Source organism: Pangasianodon hypophthalmus, chromosome 2 (assembly GCF_027358585.1).
Source record: "Pangasianodon hypophthalmus isolate fPanHyp1 chromosome 2, fPanHyp1.pri, whole genome shotgun sequence".
Lineage (NCBI taxonomy): Eukaryota > Metazoa > Chordata > Actinopteri > Siluriformes > Pangasiidae > Pangasianodon > Pangasianodon hypophthalmus.
The window spans coordinates 20,028,478-20,051,990 of NC_069711.1; the positions used below are offsets into that span (position 1 = coordinate 20,028,478).

At 38.7% G+C, this 23,513-nt stretch overlaps 1 protein-coding gene across 1 annotated transcript in view; it reads right to left on the reverse strand.

Annotated features, from left to right (window-relative positions):
* Nucleotides 1–23,513, reverse strand: part of dipk1ab (divergent protein kinase domain 1Ab) — a 29,389-nt gene that overhangs the window by 2,903 nt on the left and 2,973 nt on the right. Inside the window, exons 3-5 of the mRNA XM_026921212.3 lie at nucleotides 1,514–1,648; nucleotides 1,223–1,330; nucleotides 390–566 (exon numbers count right to left, since the gene is read on the reverse strand). Of these exons, the coding sequence (XP_026777013.1) occupies nucleotides 390–566; nucleotides 1,223–1,330; nucleotides 1,514–1,648 (420 nt within the window). The remainder of the gene's footprint in view (nucleotides 1–389; nucleotides 567–1,222; nucleotides 1,331–1,513; nucleotides 1,649–23,513) is intronic.

The following is a 23,513-nucleotide window of genomic DNA, read 5'->3' on the forward strand; positions in this document are numbered from 1 at the left end:
GGACAGAATGTTATATATTTACTAACAAAGTAAAAATTCCATTTTTAGCTCAATTTCTTCCAATTTTGTCTCTAATTCCCACCCACAAGTGCATCTCATCACAGCTACCAACCTAGGAGGATGAGTGCTATCAGGTGCTTCCACTGAGATGCATGAAGCCACCACATTTTTTCAAACTGCTGCTCAGCCAATGTCATATGGCAGCTAAACACACTTAGAGGAAAGTACCAACACATGGGCTCATAGATGCCTGTGACTGGCTAATGTTTCTCTGGCTAATGACAAAGGAGATATTAATGCCAACCTTCCAAAAGCCAATTATGCTCTCTTGGACTCTCTGGGAGTATTTGTGATTCCTCCACTTGAATTTTAAAGTACTTTGCTCTCACCTTTAGATGGCTCAGGACCATCTCTCTGAACTTCTCCACAGATGTGCCTTTAGTGGGCCTATTAAAGGCTGCCGATTCTCTCCGTGGTTCCAGCTCTGCCTCCAGGTCATAGTGAGGAACGTCCTCCATGTGGCACTTAATGATACCCTCCAAATCTCCCCAGCTACCAGAATACACCTGGAATGTACACACACAATCTAATGCAGTCCTGCATGTCTCCTAGAATGCTTTCATTCAGTCTTTAGGTAGAACAGCAGTAGTGGGGAAAATTTCTAAGGACAGGCTGTTCTGTTGTCTGAATCATGTGACCAGACATTAGATATGTCCAAAACAGGAGGCAATGGCTCAATGCCTTGATGCCTTGCTGTCTCGTAAATCAGTTGTCTTTACAAGTCAGAGCTTTGATAGCTATGAAGGTACCTGCGGGATAATGTTTTGAGACAGGCATCACTATGTTGCTAGGCTACATACGCTAAAGGTCACTAAGTCTAATGTTCATTAGACATTATGGAATAATGTATCACTGGGGACAACGACAGATATTTCTTGCTCAAAATGAAACTTTAATTCTTTAATTGTTCAGCAGCTACTTTATCCTGGTCCAGGTCCTGGTCAAAGAAACACTGGGCACAAGGGGGGAATACTCCCAGGATGGGATGACAAGTGCACACATACATTCACACTCAGAGGCAATTTAGTGTAGCCAATCCACCTACCAGCATGTTTAGGTTGGAGGAAACTGGAGAACCCGTAGCAAACCCATGCACCACGCACCACGCATGTCATACTTTGTATGGTTGTGTGTGACCAATAAAATTTGAATAGATTCTGACCTGGTTACTGGGTTTGGCAGACAGACATTTCCCAAAATACAGTGTCTCCTTCTCACATAAGCTGCTGCAAGCTGTACCATCGATCACCCCCTTCTGGAACTTATCACACTGAAATAAACATACACATCACTTCACATCAGAGGATCACTGCTGCTCTGCCTCTGCACTGTATTTTCTGGCAGGTTAATTTGTGTACATGTTCCAGCAGATGGCTCCCTTGTCACAATTATCACCTCTAGGAGGAACTATGATATGTTAGCCTTGGGTGTGAAATGTTGGGGCTGAACTCACAATAGTGTTTTTGCACTCATGTCCACGGCACAGCTCTGTATAGGAGGAGTACTCGACATACACCACCCAGCTTCCTACAAACACGGCCAACCAGGAAAAGAACAGGTACTTCATGTGCAAGTAGGAGAACCGAGCCTGGGCACAAGACAGAAAGAACAGAGAATACTATGAGATGGTCATACTAAACTGCAAATTTTCAGTGAGGAGGTTAAAGAGGGAAAAAAAAACACATAAAAAAAAGCATATCAAGCTTTTATAATTAACACATTATTTTCAGTGGTATCCAGTATATATTTTGTAATGTAATATGTAATGTCTGAGTTGACTTTTTTTAGTTTAAACTTCTTTCATTGACATGTTGGTCTACTCTCACTTTGGTTAACAGTTTCCTGAATTACCCACAATGCCATTTGAATACCTGCTGAAAGTGGTGCCAGTGAGAATTAGCACTTGCTCCATTTGTCTCTCACCACCTCATTTATACGCTCGGCTCAAACAGATACAGTTCCAAAGCTTCAAATTTCATGCTAATACGGCCGTCAACACCATCACGCTCCTCATCTCATAGTTTGCTACCGAGCTGAGCCGAATCTCTGCTGCAAATCAGTGAAAATGTGTCATATAACTTTGAGTCCAGCGTTTGCTGTCTCCACAACTTCTACAGTGATTTTCTCATTAATATGACATCTAACGTTGCTGGAAAAATGGTGAAGAGCTTCTTTTCTTACTCTTTCTTACTAGCAAAAACTGACCACTATCACTTAAGTTAATCACCACTGTAATTGCACTAGCAATATCCCCCTGTGATATCAGTGGCAGACAGCTTCTCATGGGAATAACAAAAAATACAGCATCAACCAATAAATTAGCACCAGAATCATTAAACACATCAGAAATATTTCAGTATATGCATATTTAATTCAGGTTTCAGGGTGGAGTTTGCTTTTAAAGCCTATTCAGTAGTAGCTGCATAAAACCAGTGTGAGATGTATAGATAAGTAAATGCATAAATATTAAGACATAATTGAAAAATAAACACATTTTAATAGTCATATACTTGGGTATATTATTATTATGTGTCATGAAATTTTTACTCAGATCTCACCTAAAATGCTGTGCAATAAAAATGAGGTTAGGAAAGACAAAAAACATATCAAGGATTTTAAACTCCAAGTCAGATTTCTTAGAAAAAATACAAGTACACAAAGAACAGCAGGTGCATTGTATCCTACTGAAAGAAGAAAAACAGATCCAAGGTTCATTGGATTCTTTGACGTCAAGTCCAGATTTGATTGTGAGGAAATCCGACAGTTATGAAGTGTTAATCTGCTCTAACCAATGAACCCTCAGTTTTCAACAATTTAATTTCTGTACCCAGTGCATTAAGAAGCATTTTAGAAAGCGGAATTCTAAACGAGAAGCTGGCGAGACAAAAGCACTGAACATTTGGGAACACATTCACCCGAAGACATCTCAGTCTTCAGTGACCTGACACATTCCTCTCTGAAAAACCAAATCTGACATTATCTCTCCTCCAGCACTGACAGGCGGAAAGAGGGCCTTGTAATGCAGCACAATAGCTTCCAGCACTGATGACTATTATTATGTATGTGCTGAAAGAGAGAGTAAGAGAGAGCAGCTTCATTTATTTCCTGACAGCAACTGAGAGGTTTGGAGGAGTAAGAGGTAGGTATCTACAACACCTGTGAGCCATATCTGCACAGTAAAACAGCTCTTGATGTAAATGCACTCGGTCGCTGCAATAGCAGAAAAAGCGAACAACCTAATAAGGGTGACTGTGTGTTTTCCGACAGCATATTGAATAGATAGGATGACAGATGAGACGCAGAACATAATGAGGAGGTGAGAGAGTTCGGCTGTTACCAACAGATGCGAAGGTGATAACACTCAACATGATGTGAAAGCATTCTTATTATAGTGCGCCATATGCCACAGGAATCCAAGGCCTCAATGATGCTAGCATTATTGCAATATTTATAAAGGCGAATAAATTATTAACATCAATGTCATTCTGAATGGACACCTCCAATTTTTAGAAAAAGAAATTGTGAATATTAAAACCTGCCCCATGCACCAACAAAGCTGCAACAAGAAAGCTGCATGTTAAATACTTAAGACTGTAGTGGAACATATAATTATTAAAAAAATGTTATGAAATGGGATCCATTCTTGGGTGTATTCCTGCCTCCGTCTAAGTGTTCCCGGGTTCCAGATTCACCACGACCCCGAACCAGCGATAAAGAGGTTACTGAAGATCAGTGAAAAATTGCTCTTCATATTTCATAAAACTATGCACATCAGCCTGCAGCTAGTTAAGGAAAATTCATATTAAATGGTTGAAGAAAAAAAAAAACATAATTGGCCTAATGGTTTCAATTAAACATTTCCATTAACCACCCACTTATTCTTGCTTCAGTTAAAAATGAAAGACCTAAAATATATGGACAGATTTTTTTTTTGCCCTGGATCATCTTCCAGTCATCAAAACTCTCATATTATAAGATTCGCCCATTCTGCTCACGACTCCCAACACATGAAAATGTTCTCACAGAATTTCTTGTGAGCAAATGTAACTGCAGATCAAAACAGACATGGTGGAAAACAGGTTAGTTTCTTCACACGACATCAAGTTTGCGGTTTCACGAGATATCAGTGTTCTACCCACACTACCGGGTGTTGAGTCATAAATACTGAGCATGTTTTTAAACTGGATTGTGAGTGGATCAGAGGTGTTAAGATCTCACATGATAATCTCAGAAGATAGGACCAGCCTAAAATCAGGACACTTCATTATTTTGTGGCTTAACTGAATATTTTCCAGTTTTGTCTTATAGCATTCATGGTTATGTAATCAGTGGTTTCTTGTTTATGGCCTTTATGACCTGCTTTCTTTTCTAAGTTCAGAGGCGTTATAGATGTTAATATCAAAGAAGTCTGATATCACCATTAAACCACGGGCTGAAAGCTCAGCATCAGAGACCACCAGATTCCTGTAGGACAATGCCATTATAAAACCATCAAACACAACTTGAAAAACAAGTTAAAAGAATAAGTTCCTTTAGGTTGTTAAACAAACAAAAAAAAAAATGGATGGTGGTGCCATGGATGGGTCCCCGGTTTGATCCTGAGCCCATGTTATTGTCTGCGTGGAGTTTCTCTACATGTGTGTGATATGTTTGAAGCAGCATTGATTTGTAATGAAAATATGGAGCCTTTCTTAAAAGACATTTGGAAGCAAAATATGAAACCCTGGCCATAAAACCAACAAGGCAAGGTTGCATAGAATAGTGAAATAACACTTTTTCAACAAGCAATAGGTCCATTTAATGTTAAGCTGCTTGACATTTCCGGGGATACTTAAGGCAAATAATTTAGGCTGTGGTTTAGGTGACAAAAAAAGGTTGGGAACCCCTGGTCTAGAGGTTAGTCTACATAGCTGAGGTGATTTTAAAGCACTTATTTACGAAAGAATGCCCCATAAATGCACAGCACAGTTGATTCTAGGCCTTGATATTTGGTTTAAGCACTTTGACTCAAATCCAGGGCAAACATTTGTTATTATTACAGCTGCACTAAAATGACTGCTCGCTGTAAATGATCTCAGCCTATACAAACATGCATCATCACCGATGGCACATTAAATTATGCTTACAGCAGAGGATTAGCAGACAAATCACAGACTTGAAGGAGCCTCTTTTATTCATTAGTTAATGATTATCTGTCCTGGGCTTGACAGTGATGGACGTCTCCACTCCTGTTCTTTTTGCTTGATCTGGTCTTATGCAAAGAGGTTGTGTATCAGGCCTCCAGCTTCTTAAAGATGTTGATAATGTATCTGCAGAAAAATCTTTTAAATGTTTTAATCAGTACTCTGCTTTCAGAGGATGTGATTTAATTGCCACTCCTTGATAATGAACTTAACTGGAGAGTCTCCGCTCATGTTCTTGAATGATACTCGAGTATTATAATCGAACATGCCAATGGGAAGTTGATCGATTTGCGTTTTAAGTAATGCAATAAATCTGACAACCAACACAGATTCACGATTCTCATTTTAAAAGAATTCTGCCAGATATGATTTACATTTGTTTACAGCATTTGGCTGACACCATTACAGAAATGTTTTGGAGTCTCTATCAAAAACATATCCTCATGCTATTACAAATATGGTCTAAGAATGGTCTAAGACATGGTCTATGAATGACATTTTAATAATGCCATGTTGGAGATAAATTAGTTTAGCAATAAAAACTGTACAAATGGAGGGTTCTTTAATTATTGCTCATTTAAATGCCTGGTGAACAGCTGTTCAGTCTTCGTTTGAAGACAGAGAGAGACTCGTCAGTTCGGACAGCCAGGGAAGGTTCATTCCAACACCTGGGTGCCAGGACAAAGACAAGTCTTGATGCAGATCTTTGTTCCTTGATGCATGTAATTAGGAGGGCTGAGAATTAACACACTGTATCGTCCTTCCTTGTTTCCTTCACTGGCAGAATAGATCTAGCTGCCAGATTCAGTCTGTCAGTCTTAATTTAATCTATTCTCCCTCCCTTTTTCTTTCCCTTGTGGCTCCACTAATGATAGGCCATTGCTTCCTGTCTCCCATGAGCACTCAGAGAGATGCTAATGTAGCCATTGCTATTCCATCTTACTTTCCCCTTCTGCTCATTCCCCTAAACCCCCATTAAGTATCTTCCTGCTTCCCCCCCACTTTGCTCACTCATTCCACACTCACTCACTTTCTCTCTCTCTTTCTCTCTCTCTCTCAGGATCACTTAGGCATGCTGACAGATATGGGTCTGGCATCTTGTGCACTCTTTCATTCTCCCACATAACCCAGTGCACTTGTCACCATAGGATTAATGTGTGGGAGAGGAGGAGTGCTACAGAACTTTTCTCCAGACAGTACAGCATAGTACAGTTACCGATCCAGAACTATCCATACCTTAGTGTAGTGCATGCCCATGAAAGTAGGAGGAGTTCTCTGGAAATGGCAGGGTGGTGATATCATTTACCTCATGACACTAGTGTTAACACAAATGGAAATAATCACAATTCCCACCTTTCAAACCTCCCAAGTTGAAAATTCGGAGCTTTCTGACCACCCCAATTTCCCGAGCCGAAACCAAAGGAGAAGCAACTAGCAATAGGAACATAATAAATGCAATTTACTTTCAGTTTATATTGAGTTGCAACTGACAAATTGCACCATTTATTTATTCATTTTCATTCATTTTCATTAACCGTCTTTCCTAGTCACTGGGTGCAAGGCAGGACTATACACCATTGATGGGACACCAGCCCATCATAGAGCTCCATGCATACACATTCATACACTCATTCACACAGAGGGGCAATTTAGAGTCACCAATCCACTGGCATGATACTGGAAGGTGGAAGGAAACCAGAAAACCCAGTGGAAACCCACATGGACATGGTAATCTGTGAGACAGTAATCCAAGCGCAGGATTGAATCACAACACTGAAGCTATGATGTGGAAACACTACTCGCTGCGCCACTGTACTGATCTACCACCCACTTTCAGTTCTGTTATAATCAGGAGATGTGCTGAGGTTTAATGTGAATGTTTTTAATATGCTGTCAAATGATATATTAAAAATTACAACTGCTATTTTCACATTATAAACAAATTTGCAACATTGTCAAGTCGGAATAATGTTAAGTTCTTCCATTTGACGTGAATGTGCCATAAAGAATAACAGCAGTAGCAGAATAGAGAAGCTTCAAAGTCTGATTCAATTTTACTAAGTATTTTTATGAGCAAATGTTTTCCACTGTACTCAATGGCAATGCTATGAGACACTGTTATTGCTGTGTGTGTCTGGTAGGAAAGCTTTTTTTAAACAGTGGTTGTCTGACTGAAGTAATGGCCTGTGACAAGTTTATGGTGACCGTCCTTGAACAATCAATGGTGTACACTATTTCTAGTTTCACCCATATGTCTCTGTTCAGTACTCTTCTGGCAAGAAGGGCAACCAAATTCAACTTGTTGACAGAATGGATATCATGGCAATGAAAGTAACAACAAAGTGCGATATCACAGATTTGTTTCCATACCGTGACATACCACAGTGTCTGGTGAACATGAGCTATTAGTGTGAAGATTTGGAAGAGGAGGAGTGCTCCATGCTCTAGCTCTGTTTATCCCAGACATTCGCTGTGGCCTTCAAAAGGTCAAAATAATTGAAAATAAAACAAAATCGACATTTTGCACATGGTAATTGGACAGTATAGCAAACTACTATCCTGTGAAATTTCAATGAAGTGTGTCTTTACCCTACATACAAGTACCCAAGTGTCCCAGCAAAGCTAAAAGTGTAACAACACTAAAATCTTTTTGTGCTTGGCTTACTTGTCATTTTTATTTATAAAGCACATGTAAAGACAAAGTGTGCTACATAAAAAGTACTCTACAATAAAATCAAGTCATTGTCATTGTCAAATAAAATACAAATAATCTGAAGTAAATGAATAAATGAATTAAAGAGTAAAAACAATAAAAAAAACAGTAAGTGACAAAACCTCAGGAAAGACTATACAATTCAAAAACCACAGTGCCTTTAAACTATCAATGCTATGTAGCAAACAGAATATAAGGGTTTAACAGTTATTTCTGTTAAACAGATGTCAAGATTTTTGGATTTATGGCCACAATATCATAAGAGGTGAGGAAGTGGTCAGTCCAGCTGATATCTACACAAGGTGGTCTTCTTCAACAGGATAGAATTGCGTCACCCTTAACTTTTCCACATTTTGTAGTGTTACAACCTGAAACTGAAATGGACTTCATTGGGATTTATACAATTTCCTTTACACAATATGTCTAACATTTGAAGGTGCAAAAATATCTTTTATTGTGACAGAAGGTTAGTTACACAAACAAAAAAAACCCCTCAACCACCTTTGGCTGCAATTACAGCTCAAGTCTTCTGGGATATGCCTCTATCAGCTTTGCACATCTGGATCCTGGAGCTGGATAGTGGTCTGCACAGAGTCCTGACTTCAACCCCACTGAACATCTTTGGGATGAATTGGAAAGCTGACTGTACCACAAGCCTTCTCACCCAACATCAGTTCCTGACCTCACTAATGCTCTTGTGGCTGACTGAGCACAAATCCTCACAGACATACTCTGAAATCTAGTGGAAAGCCTTGCTAGAAGAGTGGAGGCTATTATAACAGCAAAGGGAGGACCAACTCCATGTTAATGGCCATGGTTTTGGAATGGGCACATAAGGGTGTGATGGTTAACAGCAACTGTCAAATCTTGCGACAGATTCTCAATCAGACTGAGGTCTGGGCTTTGACTGGGCCATTCGAACACATTCAGGTTCTTGCTTTTGAACCACTCCAGTATAGCTTTGGCAGTATGATTAAAGTTGGAAGGTGAACCTCTGCCCCAGGTTTTTGTCTCTTGCAGACTGCAAAAGGTTTTCTCCTGGGAAATATACTGTATTTGGCTCCATCCATGTTGCCTTCAACACTAACCCGTTTTACTAGTACCTGCTGATAAATAGGTCAAGTGACAATTTAATTGCCACATGTGAACTCCATTCAACTAATTACTCCATTCAACATCTGATGGCAAATAGTTGCACCAGAGCTAATTTAGGGGTTTTATACCAATAGGGGTTAATACTTACCCAACCATAATTTGCATAAGTCTTATTTACAAATTTAAAAATATATATATATATTTTTTATTTGTAAATCATTTTCCAAAGTATACTAATATCCTGATATCAACTTCAATATTATGGGCTATGTCATGTATATTAATACATATACATACATCCCAATTAAGCCCTTTTCAGTTCCAGGTTGTACAAAATTACACACACAGGATGTCCTGAATTATGGTACCATACTTGGTTAGACCAAAAACCAAACTAGAGTGGTTAACCTCAATGGCTTTAAGCCACTTGGGTTGACTGATCGCTCTCTGGTGTCTTGATGTGTTACCATGGCAGCGCTCGCTTAATTAGAGGAATAAGTCCTCTGTTCCAGGACTTATTGTGTTGTGTTCTTGCTGGTCAGTGAATAAATGTGAATCAAAGGTGCTGCTCTCCTGCTGCAGAGTATTTACAGCCTTTGCGACTGAGTCAATCTTAAAAAAAAAAAAACTCAGCAGATATCACATCACATTGGCTCTGTGCAGAACCAATGGCTGCAGGAAGTTACAATCACAACTGCAGTGACAGAAGAAAACCACACTGTTGGGCAGATTCAGTTTTTTTTCTATTAATTGTAAAAGCCAGGGCCAAATAGAGAAAACCAAAAAACATTCACAATAGTGCTGGAGGTAGAGTGTAAGTGAATTCGAGCCAAGCACACTTTGTATAACAACCTCAACAGCGCAAAAACCTCCTTCGTGCTCTTTCGGATGAAGCTCTGCTGGCACATTTTGATGGAAATACACAAACTGCAGATAAAAGTGAATTAACCTCACTCAGCCTTGTCTTTTATAGAAGGTGGCTCAGGAGTTTGATTCAGAGAAAATGCATACACATTTGCAAGTCACTCAGAAAGGTTATTACATTAAGCTTCAAATAATTTGGACAGGACAGGGACAGATTATACAATGCCAAGGAGATCTGACAGTTACAGTTGAGTAAAGACACCACAGGTGAATTGGGTAATGTTTTATTTGTCAGTTAATTTCTGATATTCTTAAAGCATTTATGTATTGAAACTTTTTCCAAAATTTAGAATTATTTATGTTAATGAGGCTTTATGTTATTTATGTTAATTAATGACTAATTAATATGCATACATTTCCAAAAATCAAGTTTTTTTAATGTTGTAGAATAAAAATCTTTATTTCACTGTGAAGACACTTGCAAGAAAGAGTTTTACAGAAAGGAAATATCATTCCATCAATATCATTTCTACAGTGAAAAAATATCTACAGTAAATCAACAATAATAAACATTTTGGGAAATTTGTCTGTAATATCCTTCTAAATAGGGACAGGAATGAACATGATCTAGATACAGAGATTTATGGAAAATTAAAAAAAAGATTTTGAGAAAACTTTTAAAACTACATATGGTTTGATATGTTTACACTCTAGTTATTCAGATTTATAAGGTTTATATAGGAAATTGACATGTATATCATAATGACACAAACTGACTAATGAGGAAATAAGCATAAAAAAAAATGGGGAAACAAGCGTTTCAGGGATATATGACATGAGCTCATTGTGATAAATGGGCAGAGCTTAAGCTTTTTAAAGTTGTTAGGTTTCAGAAAATGTGTTGGATGCATTGGGACAAAACAATTTTATTACTATACTTTAAAAGACGACATGTCACAGATGCAATTTATCCAAAAATCTAAAATAAATAAATAAATAAAAAAAGATTGATGTGACCAAATTTGTCATTTCTACCTATAGTCCTGCCTAATGTTATTCTTTACCACTATAGATGGCTATCACCCACAGTGAAATACGCTACAACCTTCATGATATTTAATAAAGTCTTGAAAATCAGAAAATAAGAGAGAACTTAAGAGAATATTTCTCTACTGTGTTGATGAACTAATAAATGCTAAACTTCAGTGTTCAAATTTTACAAAATTCACTATAATCCTCTTTGAAATGTAAGCAGATACCATGATATACCAAAAACAGTGATGTTACGTAGCATGGTTTTCATACCATGAATTTTTCCATTCCATTCAATTTTTCCACTACCATATGCAAATAGGTTGATTTTTTAGATTTTCACATACAGTATATCTGATGAATAAAAATGATAGCACATTTGTACATATTAACTGACCACTACTTCTTATTAGAAAAGCTAGTTTAATATCGTTATCTTATTCATATTTAGCAACTGCTTTATCCTGGTCAGGGTTGTAGTGGATCAGGGGCCTATCCCAGAAACACTGGGCACAAGAAGGGAAGAATTCACCCTGGATGAGATGCCAGTCCATTGCATAACACCATACACACACATGAATTCACACACTCGATCATACCTTGGGGCAATTTACTGTAGCTATCTGCATGTAAACCTGGAGGAAATCCATGCAAACATTAGGAGAACATGCGAAACCCCACATAAAGAGTAACCCTAACTCAGGATTGAACCAGAGACCCTGGAGCTTAGAGGTGGTGACACTGTGCCAACATGGTTTAATAATGACACAATATTGTTTAATACTTTGCATTCTGCTGAAGGTGGCCCCACACAGACAGCCTTAAGATGCATGAGATTACTGTGGATGGTACCACTTAAAAACCATGAAGATGGCTTTGGACTGCAATTGCCACGAACAGTTTTGCACTCAAGTCTCCATCCGTGAACAGGTGATTACTTCAAAACAGACTTCATGTGAAAACTATAATGAATTTCCTGGTTACACAATTTTGACCACATACTATACAGTTAAAGAAGGGAATTATTTATAATTGCACTATCCGGTGTCACCAAGATGAGGATGGGTTCCCTTTTGAGTCTGGCTCCTCTCAAGGTTTCTTCCTCATATCATCTCGAGGAGTCTTTCCTTGCCACAGTCGCCTCTGGCATGCATATTAGGGATAAATTTATAAATTTAAAACTTGTATCCTGAATTTATACATTTCTGTGAAGCTGCTTTGTGACAATGTCCATTGTTAAAAGCACTATACAAATAAAACAGAACTGAATTGAATTCTGAACATGAACATAAGCAACCGATCTTGCCTTGGCCCCTCCTTTTAGTCTTTACTATAGTGTTTAGCATGTAAAGCATATTGCCTACTGGCTTTAACATTATTGGGCTGTCCTGCCTATGGGATAAATACCCTGTTATTTTTACAGCATTTCTGCTTTCCAAGTTGCACACTACAGCTTTGCTCAACTTAAATTATTATTTTTTTTAATTTTGTGATAAGTCTTCAAGAAAATGTTTGTAGCCTTGCATTTGCCAGTAATGGATCAGCCATGAAATCTCATGTGAACACTCTCTTTAAAAAAGTAAGTGGTGGTGTTATACTCTAAGGACATGCTGTGATGGCATAAATACTTCCCACTCTTTATCGATCCCTGAGTGGTCAATCGAAGCAGCATCCAGCTACAGACCATTATAGGTGTAAGATTACAAAATAATGCACATAAACAATACATAGGCTACATGACCTGTTCTATTAATGTGTGGAGAAATTAACTTCATCCCCGCTAATGTGGATTGTTTATCTTCAGGGTAGTGGTGTTCAACACTGAAGAAGAGCTAATCATTAGTGTGTAATGACAGATTATTGATCTGAGGTTGTTCATTCTGCTTTTCATTAATAGAAGCAAGAGAGGAGAAGCGCAGCTGTAACTGGGCGCAGATACATCCAGACCTCACTGCATCTCAAAGGCTTATATCCATCACTTTTAATGAAACTGTGTGAAAGATTTAGAGGAAGTTTACTGACCAAATGTCAAGCCTACAGAGTGTCTGTGGTTCTTTAGGATTTACTCATCATTTTTATTGTATTCTACCAACAGCACAACTAATGATATCACGGCCTTGCTTGCCAAACTGTAATCCTACAGTGGCACTGAAAGATTTTATTAAGCTCTATTTACAACCTACATAATTTTTTTTCCTCAATTAACTAGAAAAAAACTGATTAAATAAGACATTAGAATGCACTACCTTCAATATTAATTAATCAGTTTAGTTCAACTGTGATGGTTCATGCACTTACTACATTTATGTGTAAACTTATGAAGTTACAACTCCTAAACCCATACTTACGAAATCTAATGAAAACTCCACTTGCACATTAGAATACTTGCAACAGATTTTGTATAAAATCTGACTAGCTCTAGTCTCAGACTTCCAGTACTTGCTAGAGAGTTTGTTAGGGTTCACCAGAAAAGGTGGCCAGGAACTGCCTACTTTCAAAGAAAGAGGCAATATACTCATGGTAAGTTAAAATTAAAGTTTAAATTAACATCAAAATGTCAGACTCTTTGTGTACCCAGGGCAGAGTGCCTAAAGCTGAGTCAAGGCTAAACTGAATCGCTTTGATTCATAAATATTCATAAATTTGTTATGGTCACATGATAAATAGCAAAAGGCTAGATGGATGAAATAGTGTTAAATCACCAGGTTTAAAATGTTAGGATAGCTTTCTTCTAACATTTGGCAGAGGATAAAACAGGATACAACCTGTGTACCGGAATGATGCTCAGGCCAAGTGGGCCAGGACCTGCCCACTGTGATGCTTAGGACCACCCAGTTAAGATGGTGGATTTCTAGCTAAAGCATACTGCATAATATATTTTGCATATATCTTAAATAAACATATATAATTATCAAGTCTTGATGATTGTCATGTAGGCCTAACTGACTACAGTCCACGGGAGACACCAAAGGCAAGGTGAAGCTTTTAATGCTTTCTGTTGCTTTCAATAGACTCCTATTCACAGTAGACCATTTTCAATGTTGTTGAAGATTAGAGCATGTGGGGTAAAGGTGTCCTGCATACTACAACTTGTATTACAATCTCTCTAAAGCCTCCCTACCCTGCCTAAAACCAGCTATCAATATTTCTCTCCCACCCGCCGAAACCTCCACTCTATCTCCCTTTCCTCCAAAGCTTCCTGTACCTCATCAAACTTTCCAGACCCTGACTCGTTTTCCTCCCTATCATTGGAGTTAGCCACAGACACTTTCCTCTTCCATGGACCTTCTCTGCCCTCTATCTTCTAAACCCAGGAAGATTTCTTGCCCTCTTCCTTGGCTATTTGATGTGTTACACAGCAATCAGAAACTTCTGCTCAAGATTCTTGCAAGCTCCACAACATCTTTTCATCACTACTTAACCCACAGCCCCTTCTGCTCCATCCTCCCTGACTGCTGAAGACTTTGCTACCTTTTCTGATAGGATGATTGAAAAAATCTGCCAGAACTACACTCCTACCCCAACTCCTACACTACACACTAAGAATTCCCCTTCTCCATCACTGGCAAATTTTTCTAGACTAGCAACAGAAGAGATCCTGCAAGTCATCTTGTCCTGCAATCCTACCACCAGCCCACTGGATCCAATCCTTTCCAAAATGCTCCAGGCCATCTCACAAGACCTCCTCTCCTTCATCACTACTATCATCAATGGCTCCATAACATCTGGTCATGTACCAACTGCGTTCAAGAGTTCTTCCCATCCTGAAGAAACCCACTCTGGATCCCTCAGACATCAGCGACTACTGACCGGTATCACTTTCTTTCTAAAAATCCTCAAATACACTGTCTACAATCAACTGTCTCTCTAGATCTCACAGAACAACATCCAAGAGCCTAACCAGTCTGGCTTCAAAGCGGCACATTCCACAGACACTGCCCTTTTGGACGTCACTGAGAAGTTATATGCTGCTAGATCAGCCAAACTGTCATCAGTCCTCATCATCCTTGCTCTTTCAGCAGTGTTTGACAGTCAACCACAAGACTCTTGTCCATCCTCATGAGTCTTGGAATTCGTGGCACAGCATGGCAATGGTTTGCTTCCTACCTGGAAGGTCAGTCATATCAGGTAACGTGGAGGGGATCTACATCTGCTCCATGCAGACTCTCCATTGGCTTCCCACAAGGCTCAGTACTTGGTCCTCTTCTGATCTTCCTCTATATTCAATCTCTTGGTGAGGTCATATCCTCACATGAGTTTTCATACCACTGCTATGTGGATGACACTCAACTGCTGTTCTTCCCAGGTGATTCATCCCTACATCAGGACCTTGTGATCTCCCTGGACAACTCTCTGATCTCACCTCAGCCAAAAACAGACCAGCACCCACTTATCAGATCCCGCACTGCACCATGGTCCCTCCGATCCTCTAGAACTGCTCGACTAGACTCACCATCCCTCAAGGTACAGGGAAGGCATGCATCAAGACTCTTCTCTATTCTGGGACCTAGGTGGTGGAATGAACTTCCCCTAGATGTCTGAACAGCTGAGTCACTGGCAGTCTTCAAACGATGTCTAAAGACCTACCTCTTCCAGAAGTAGTTAAATTAGCACTTTAATTAAAAAAAAATTGTGTTGTCTGTGTGCTTGTCTTACTATTTTACCTCCCCAACAGAGTTTTTCAACTGATGGTATTCTTAATTCCTGACCTAGTGAGCCAGTATAAGGATGTATTTATTTACGGAGAATTCAGAGCACTTCTGTAAGTCGCTCTGGATAAGGGCATCTGCCAAATGGCATAAATGTAAATGTAATGTAAAATGTAAAACACTTGCATACATACAGTATTCACCTCTTCTTTCTGTTTGTGTTTGTCTATGCTGATGTATGTTCCTTTTAAATGACATCTTACTGTTGAAAGCTGAAAGACTAGTCATGATCAATTCTACACTACATTCGACACAGTATTTTAAGATAAGAAAGCTTAATAGGGGGCAACAATATCATGGAAGCTACTAGTACTAATGTAGGGGCCAGCTCACATTTTTCCGGGTCCGTCCATCAGCTACTTTTTCGGCTATGTACTGAAGAATTAGATCACATTGCAATATAACAAAAAAGCAAGAGACCATTTAAAACTGGAAAAAATATATATGAAAAAAAGACTAATACACTAATACTATATATGAATGACAAGGATACAAACATTAAAATAAACACAGGACTACCAACATCCTGATAGACTCTCAGAGACACACTGTGCTCTGGGACTGTAATCTACCCCCTGTGGGCCACAAGTCCCACAGCTTTTCCACTCAGCTCTGTTGATGACTGGCCTGGGATTTCAGAAATGCGTCAGAGCATCACACTGCAGGTATGTACCATCTAGCAGGTCTTTTGCCTTTGCTTTTCATTCTCAATATCTTCTGCTACTGGGAGAAATATGAAAAGAAAGAAGTATTGCATTCATGCTTGCTTTTGCCGCCTCCTTATCAGCCATACATAATTCATGTTCATAAAGTGATTCCTCTGTGCCCTCTTCCTAATGGCCCCCTCCTCACCAGAGTGATGAACGATCGAACGATAGTCAAAGAAAGAGGAGGAATGATGGAGGAAAAGAGAGGAGACGAAAGAGAAAGAGCAAAACAGTGGGGAGCAGAAATGTGGTGGGACTGCTTTCTGTAAATATGAAAGGCAATGCGTGGGCTCCCAGAGTGTGCTAAGGTCCATAAATTGTATTTGTGAGAAAACGAGAAAGATAAAGATGGGGCAAGATTTGAGAGAGATAATTACTGCTTGTACTACATATTAGCAAAACACAAATGGTGGAGAGGAAATAACAATCAGCTTCTTAGCCCTGCAGTGAGGCTTGACCCTTTGTTTCATACACAATCTGAATGGTGCAATTTGGCATTAGAAGGATGGGGGGGGGTTATATTTTGTTTGGGAAGGAGAAGTACGAAACGGGACATGCGCTTATCTTGCACTGTGAAATGGAATGACTCAATTTGCTTTCCAGATGGATGCTCGGCAAATAATTGTGGTTGCAAAAGGCTGTGGCAGTACAACTCACAGACAAAAATAACATGCAAAATCATTGCCTTCCCAGAGTGGTGGTACTATCTTGTGCTTGAAGCAAAAAAAAAAAAAAAAAAAAAAAAAACATAAACGAGTTTATATACAAGATAAACAAATAATTATTCTCTGCTCTAAGGTACAAACAATTTAAGATAGAAGGTGAAGAATTCCCAGCAAGGTTGCCAGATCTATGTGACAAAACTAGCCCAACAGCTATTCAAATCTACACTATATGGCTAAATTTGTGGACACCTGACCATCACGGCCATATGAGGGTCTTCCCTAAACTTTTGCCACAAAGTTTGAAGCGCACAATTGTATAGAATGTCTTTATATGCTGTAGCATTACAATTTCCCTTCACTGAAACTAAGAGGCCCAAACATTATGTTCCAGTTCCAGTATGACAATGCCCCTGTGCATAAAGCGGGCTACATGAAGACATGGTTTGCCATGTTTGGCATGAAGAACTCAGGTGGCCTGCACAGAACCTTGACCTCAAGCCCACCTTTGGTATGAACTGAAATACCGAATGTGCACCAGGCTTCCTTGTCCAACATCACTGCCTGACCTCACTAATGCTCCTGTGGTTAAATGAGCACAAATCCCCATAGCCACATTCCAAAATCTAGTGGAAAGCCTTCACAGGAGAGTGAAGATAATTATAACAGCAAAGGGGGACTAAATCTGGAATGGGATGTTCAAAAGGCACATACGAGTGTGATGGTTAGGTGTCCACAAACTTTTAGCCATATAGTGTATCTCAAAAGCAACCCGATAGTCTTGTCTAATTCCATTGCCAATTGTATCATCATATTTATACAGTAATATCATGCAATATGTTTTAAATAGGCACAGTTAAAATCTTGAAGTGTTCCTAAAAAGCTCTTTCATCAAGATCCTAACAATATTCTTACATACTGCATATTGTCATAAGTAAAGAACACCTGTAAGAATGAGTATACCAACCCCAGGATGCACAATAAACACAAGCATACAGTAAAGGTTGTCTACTATATTTTATTGCATATGAGTTTATCATAGATACAAATCTTATTTCACTAGGCTAATACACCATTTCACCTTAAATACTGCAGGGAATATAGAGAGTTGGGGACTTGAGTACAAAATTTCAGTTAATATTTACACAGGGTAAGTTACTCCTATTCAGAGTTGAGTAACACAGCTACTTATGTTGATTTTCTGGGCTTCTCTGAGGTTGGTGGATTTTTCTTGAGTAGAAGTGTGACAGGATTTTAAACACAAGCACTTACCTTTAAGCTAAAAAAAAGTACACAGAAAATGCAGACTAAAGAAGCAGATTGTGTATTTTCTTTGCTGTGAAATGTAAAATGATGTAACAAAAACAGACAATTTAAAATAAAAAAATAGGAAGCACTAATTCGATGTTATGTGAATAAGAAGATGACAAGCATTCAAATAAAAATGACAGACTAAGAGTCTAGTATATTACCAATTTTGCCAGTTTTGGGTAATTCGATTTGATCACCTATAAAAGAAAACAGTACCAAAGGTTTAAAGGATAAGCTGACCAAGCACTCATCATACAACTCACCAAGTTAATTCTTAATTTTATCCTTAAAAAAATAAAAAATAAAAAAACAGTCCTCAAAAAAAGCAACATATCTGATTAAGATGCACCAGTGTTCTCTGTGGGGAATTTTTTTTTTGTTGACTTTAACGAAATGATACTATTAATTAATTAATGGCATTCCATAGGTTTTTTGAGTTTATTTACAACACAAAACATTAATTTTGTTTCAGTTTTCAGCAGACTCCAAGGTGCATTAGGTAAGATTTATGGGGGGAAAAAAAGGTCTCTAGAGGTTAAATCGGTAGAGTTGAATAAAATTTGAATGATTTCTTTAATCATTGAGCCTGCCCCCATTTCCTCCCATGTGCACAAAGCTCTGCCCCAAAACTTATGGTTGTTCAAATAGAGTTAGAGTTACAAGGGCTGTCATGACATGCGCTCAGACATTCAACTGCTTGAAAGCCAAGTTACAACTCTATAAACATGCAGCCTCTCCTCATAATGATTTATGAAGAAGTGAAGGGGTGTTGGGGGGGGGGGTGGTGTCTAAAAAATGACTGACAAGAGGCCAGTCCACAAGTAAACAAAACTTCTGGACTGGAAAGCAGGTTTCCAAAGTGAGTTTTTTTCAGCTTTGTAATACACTTGTTCTGAGATAATGGCTTAAACTATTATTTTCTCTAATTTCTACATACTTTTCCAAATTATTCATACTAGTAAGAAATGAAAAATATTGACTATTGAACCTTTAAGTCTGTAGTTACGTTACTCTGAATTACAAGGCACACAATTTCAGACAAAAAAAAAAAAAAAAACCTGCAGCAGCAAGTCCAAAGTATCCCAATTCCATGGGAAACCTACGGACTTGGCAACCCTGTATCCCTGTATCACAGCATGCCTGTGCTTCTTTCTCCTCCCAGGAGATGAGCTTGCTGATGGAGATGTCACACAGGCAGCATGGGCTGCTAGGTAGTCTGATTAATCTCATCTCAGACAACCGGCAATCATCCGACCCAGCCTCCCACTGGCGAAAGTCCAACACGACAGCATCCGCCTACAAAGTGGAACCTAGCGGGGACGTGAAACTTCCTACAAAACAACCCTTACAGATCCACATATACATCACAAGCATCTCTCACAAGTAATGTACAATACATTCATTTCTTTTCAGATGAAAAGAATGAAATGTTTTGTTAGCAGAGTACTGTCTTGCTGAGATCGTAGAGATTTATTTCTGCTAAAGCTACAAACAAGCAAAGCTTTATGTCTTTGTATAATGTCTGAATAGGTATCAAATTTGTTTATTCTATCCGTGTTATGACTTACCACTGAAATCTCTGCTATTCCCTAGATTATGTATTTGAATTGTAGATGCAGTATAACATTTCTAACTGCCCTCTCTGTGCAACCTCATTTAGTTTGTGACACAGTTCCCTGTGCACTGAAAGCTCAGTTCTCAATTCTCACGGGCACAGAAAAAAAGCAGGCTGGACGACTGGCAAAGCCTGTAGCCCAAAGCAGTGTTAAAATAAGGCTCCCATTTAGAAAGTGGCCCTGAACTAATAACAGACTAAGATGCGGAAGATGTTTTTAACCACATTAACCAACCTAAAACGCTACACAGAAGTAAAGTCTGAATAATGGGTGAATTCCTCTGTGTAAAAAAATAAAAGGGCTGAAGTCTAAAGTGCTGCAAAGCCTCAGACACATTTTTATAGAACTTGAACCATATGATGCAAAAATGATGCAAAATGTGAATATTGAAACATACAATACAAACTGAGGTCATTTTGCGTTTTTTTATATATTTCCCCCGTAAGTTTGTTTTTTGCTGGTAGTTGACAAAGGCTTATTTCAGCTCAACAACAATGCTGATCTCCTGCCAACATTTCCGCTAAGCAGGACTTAATCAACTTCATACAGCACTATAAACGTGTTCTGTGCATTTTGTGTCACGGTGCATCAACAAGGCATGACATTCGATGCATAATTAAGAATTTCCCTCTCAACTGTAATAAGAAATCTAAAATAGAGCAAAGAGTTTATAGATCCTTGGGTCTAGAAAGCCCTTTGAGATCTGGACTTGTCTAGACTAGAGAACATGTACCTGCTTCCTGATTTGTGCTTTGAAAGCAAGTCCTCTGTCCTTCCTACATGGCTGACTGCTTACAGTAATTTATTTCTCTGGTTGAAAGTCACTTAAACAGAGACCTGGACGTCCCTAGAGGTGAACTGAAAGGTTAAGAGAAATGTGAATATAAACCTGTCACAGAAGAGTTGATTTCCTCCCAGTGGTAAACAGCAGCAGCTAAAAGACTGAAACAGAATCAAGAATGTGGCTCCATTTTACATACAGCCATCTTTCTGTACAACATTACAATCAAATCATTGTAAACTATAAATGCTTTCGGCTAAATTGGTTCCTAGACCCTTCCAAATTGTCAGCTTTCCAAAATCTAACCCCACTCCCCAAAAAAATTACATATAAATAAAATGCTAAGGAAACACTTAGCTATATAGTCCTACTTAATACAGTGACATTGCCTTTGATTGTAAACATCTTCAAGCAAAATCTGGATGTAGGCCAGAAATAAACATTAATATGTACTGATAACAATATACAGTGATGGCTGGTCATGTTATTAGCTGATCTGACAATAGATGATCAATTAAACTATTAGAGTTGAGCAATACATTATATCATAAGGTCTCATCCATTGCATATTAAGAATGATGTGAGGCAAACTATTATACACACACTTAAAAGCAGAAAGGCAACTGCACGTACATCAAGCCCTTAATGCTCTAGTGCTTCATTTCCTCTGAATACCAAACATAGTGAACAGAAAGTTGTAACATATTCGTTCAAATCAAAAAACACTAAACCTACGGTTCTGTCATCTGTCCTTTTATGTAATTTGTACTTTGACTGGACAATGTTGTTAATGGAATTAATGGAAATTAAATCTACTGGGTGTTTCACTCTGTGTAAATTCTTGACGTGACAGTCTCTGATAAGCTGAATGGATCTACCATCTGGGCTACGCTGAATCAGCCCCAGCCTCGATTCTTCATACCATTCTGTTACCAAGAAGCCTGGAACAACCTCCAAGCCAATTTCCTTAGAAAACAGCACAAGAGTGCATCTAAGAGAATTTATGCCATTTTAAATGCAAAGACTAAATTTTTATTAGTTGTTTCACTGTTCACTATATAGATGACTTAATATAGTAATTATTCTGATACTTGGAAACTGGAAAATGTTTCATGTAATTTCATTATATTTGAAGGCATACTCACGTTACAGAATTTCTTTAGCTGTGCCTAAGATTCCACAGTGTATAGGTTGTATGCTGCAAATTGTTGCATAGGTTTTATGTTGCTCATTGAATTGTCTCACTCTAATTTACCAAGTCAGGTGTACTGAGTGTATTTGTGGAATACATAGATTTTGATCCTCAACTTCTCCAGACAGAAGCACATTATCCAAGCAGGCTGGAAGGCAGTGAAGGCTTTTTTAGCTTCCACCTTGCTCCCATTAGGAATAAAGTGGGCCAGAAAAAAGCCCAGTCCCATGAAACTACTGTCTCTTTCATTGACTTTGAGACATCACTGCTCAAACACTGGGCCATGACATAAATTTAAAGATAAAAGGAAATGAAAACCAACAACACGTCCATGGACAACTAAGGCCGACATGCTGAAAGAACTGCCCTCAGACTCAGTTGGCCGAGATTGAGATCGGTGCAGCAAACATTGATTTCAAAATGAACTGTTTGTTTCCCTTTGTTTGTTAGAAAATAGATAATGGGCTGCAATCTATTCTGAACTGATCTGAACTGGTGCCCTACTTCCTCTGAAGACTGAACACTGTAGGGGTTGATAGTAACAGCCATCTGATCACATTGTACACCCTTTTAAACCACTGTAGGATAAGATCTTACCTATTCTGGTGCCAGATCCTCACACACTTCTACTGCTCTGGCTCTTTACACTCTGATTCATCCTGATGCTCTACTTTTGCTTGGAGCTTTCTCCCCTTGTGCTTAAACCTCTGCTGCTGTGACTGGTCCCACAGGGATCCCCTGAAAATTGGCACTTCCCAAAAACATCAATCTCACAATCTGCTTGAACTAATACTCTGATAAGATAAACCAGCAGGTTTGTTACAGCCATGCAAGGGGTCTCAAGTACTTGATAGCAGTAGCTGTGCAGGTAAACTGGACCTCACTGAGAAAGTAAATAGCAATGCTTTTTAATGTAAGCTTAATTTGTACGGCTCAAGTTTCCATACAAATGAAGAGTAAGTAATGTGGTTTATTATATCCATCAGACGTTTGTATGCTACACAGGAAACTGCCAGCTCTGCAAGAAGAAAGTCACTGATGCCCAGTTACTGTTACCAATACAAATTGCACTATTGTTTTATATATTACAGTCCTTTTCATGGGCGAGGAAATTTGGATAAACTACTTTTACTTCCACCCCATCAAAATTCGGTACAAGATTAATACTGTAGCTGTTGAAACAATATTAAAGAACAACTTCTACAGCCTATATTCCTGTTGTCTTGCCCCCCTTGGGCAAACCTCGACAGTGTCACCAGCTGCCAAACACCATGATATAACCACAGGTCAACCTCAGAAAGACGGTTTCCAACAAAGCACAGTCAGGTATTAAACAAATATTAGCAACAATTAGTCATTCTTTATAAAATTATTCTCATTGTGAAACATGAGCAGGGGGTCCACAATTTTGCGCATATGACCACACAGTTGATTAAATTTGTTTTGCATAGTTATTATAAACAGTTAGGAGCCTTTTAGACTGGCCACGTAAACTGAATCGGTTTATCTGAAGCACAATAACTCAAAAAAATCTGTGTACTTGAATGTTACTGCAGTTTTAACAAAACTAGGACTGTTAAAATGACAC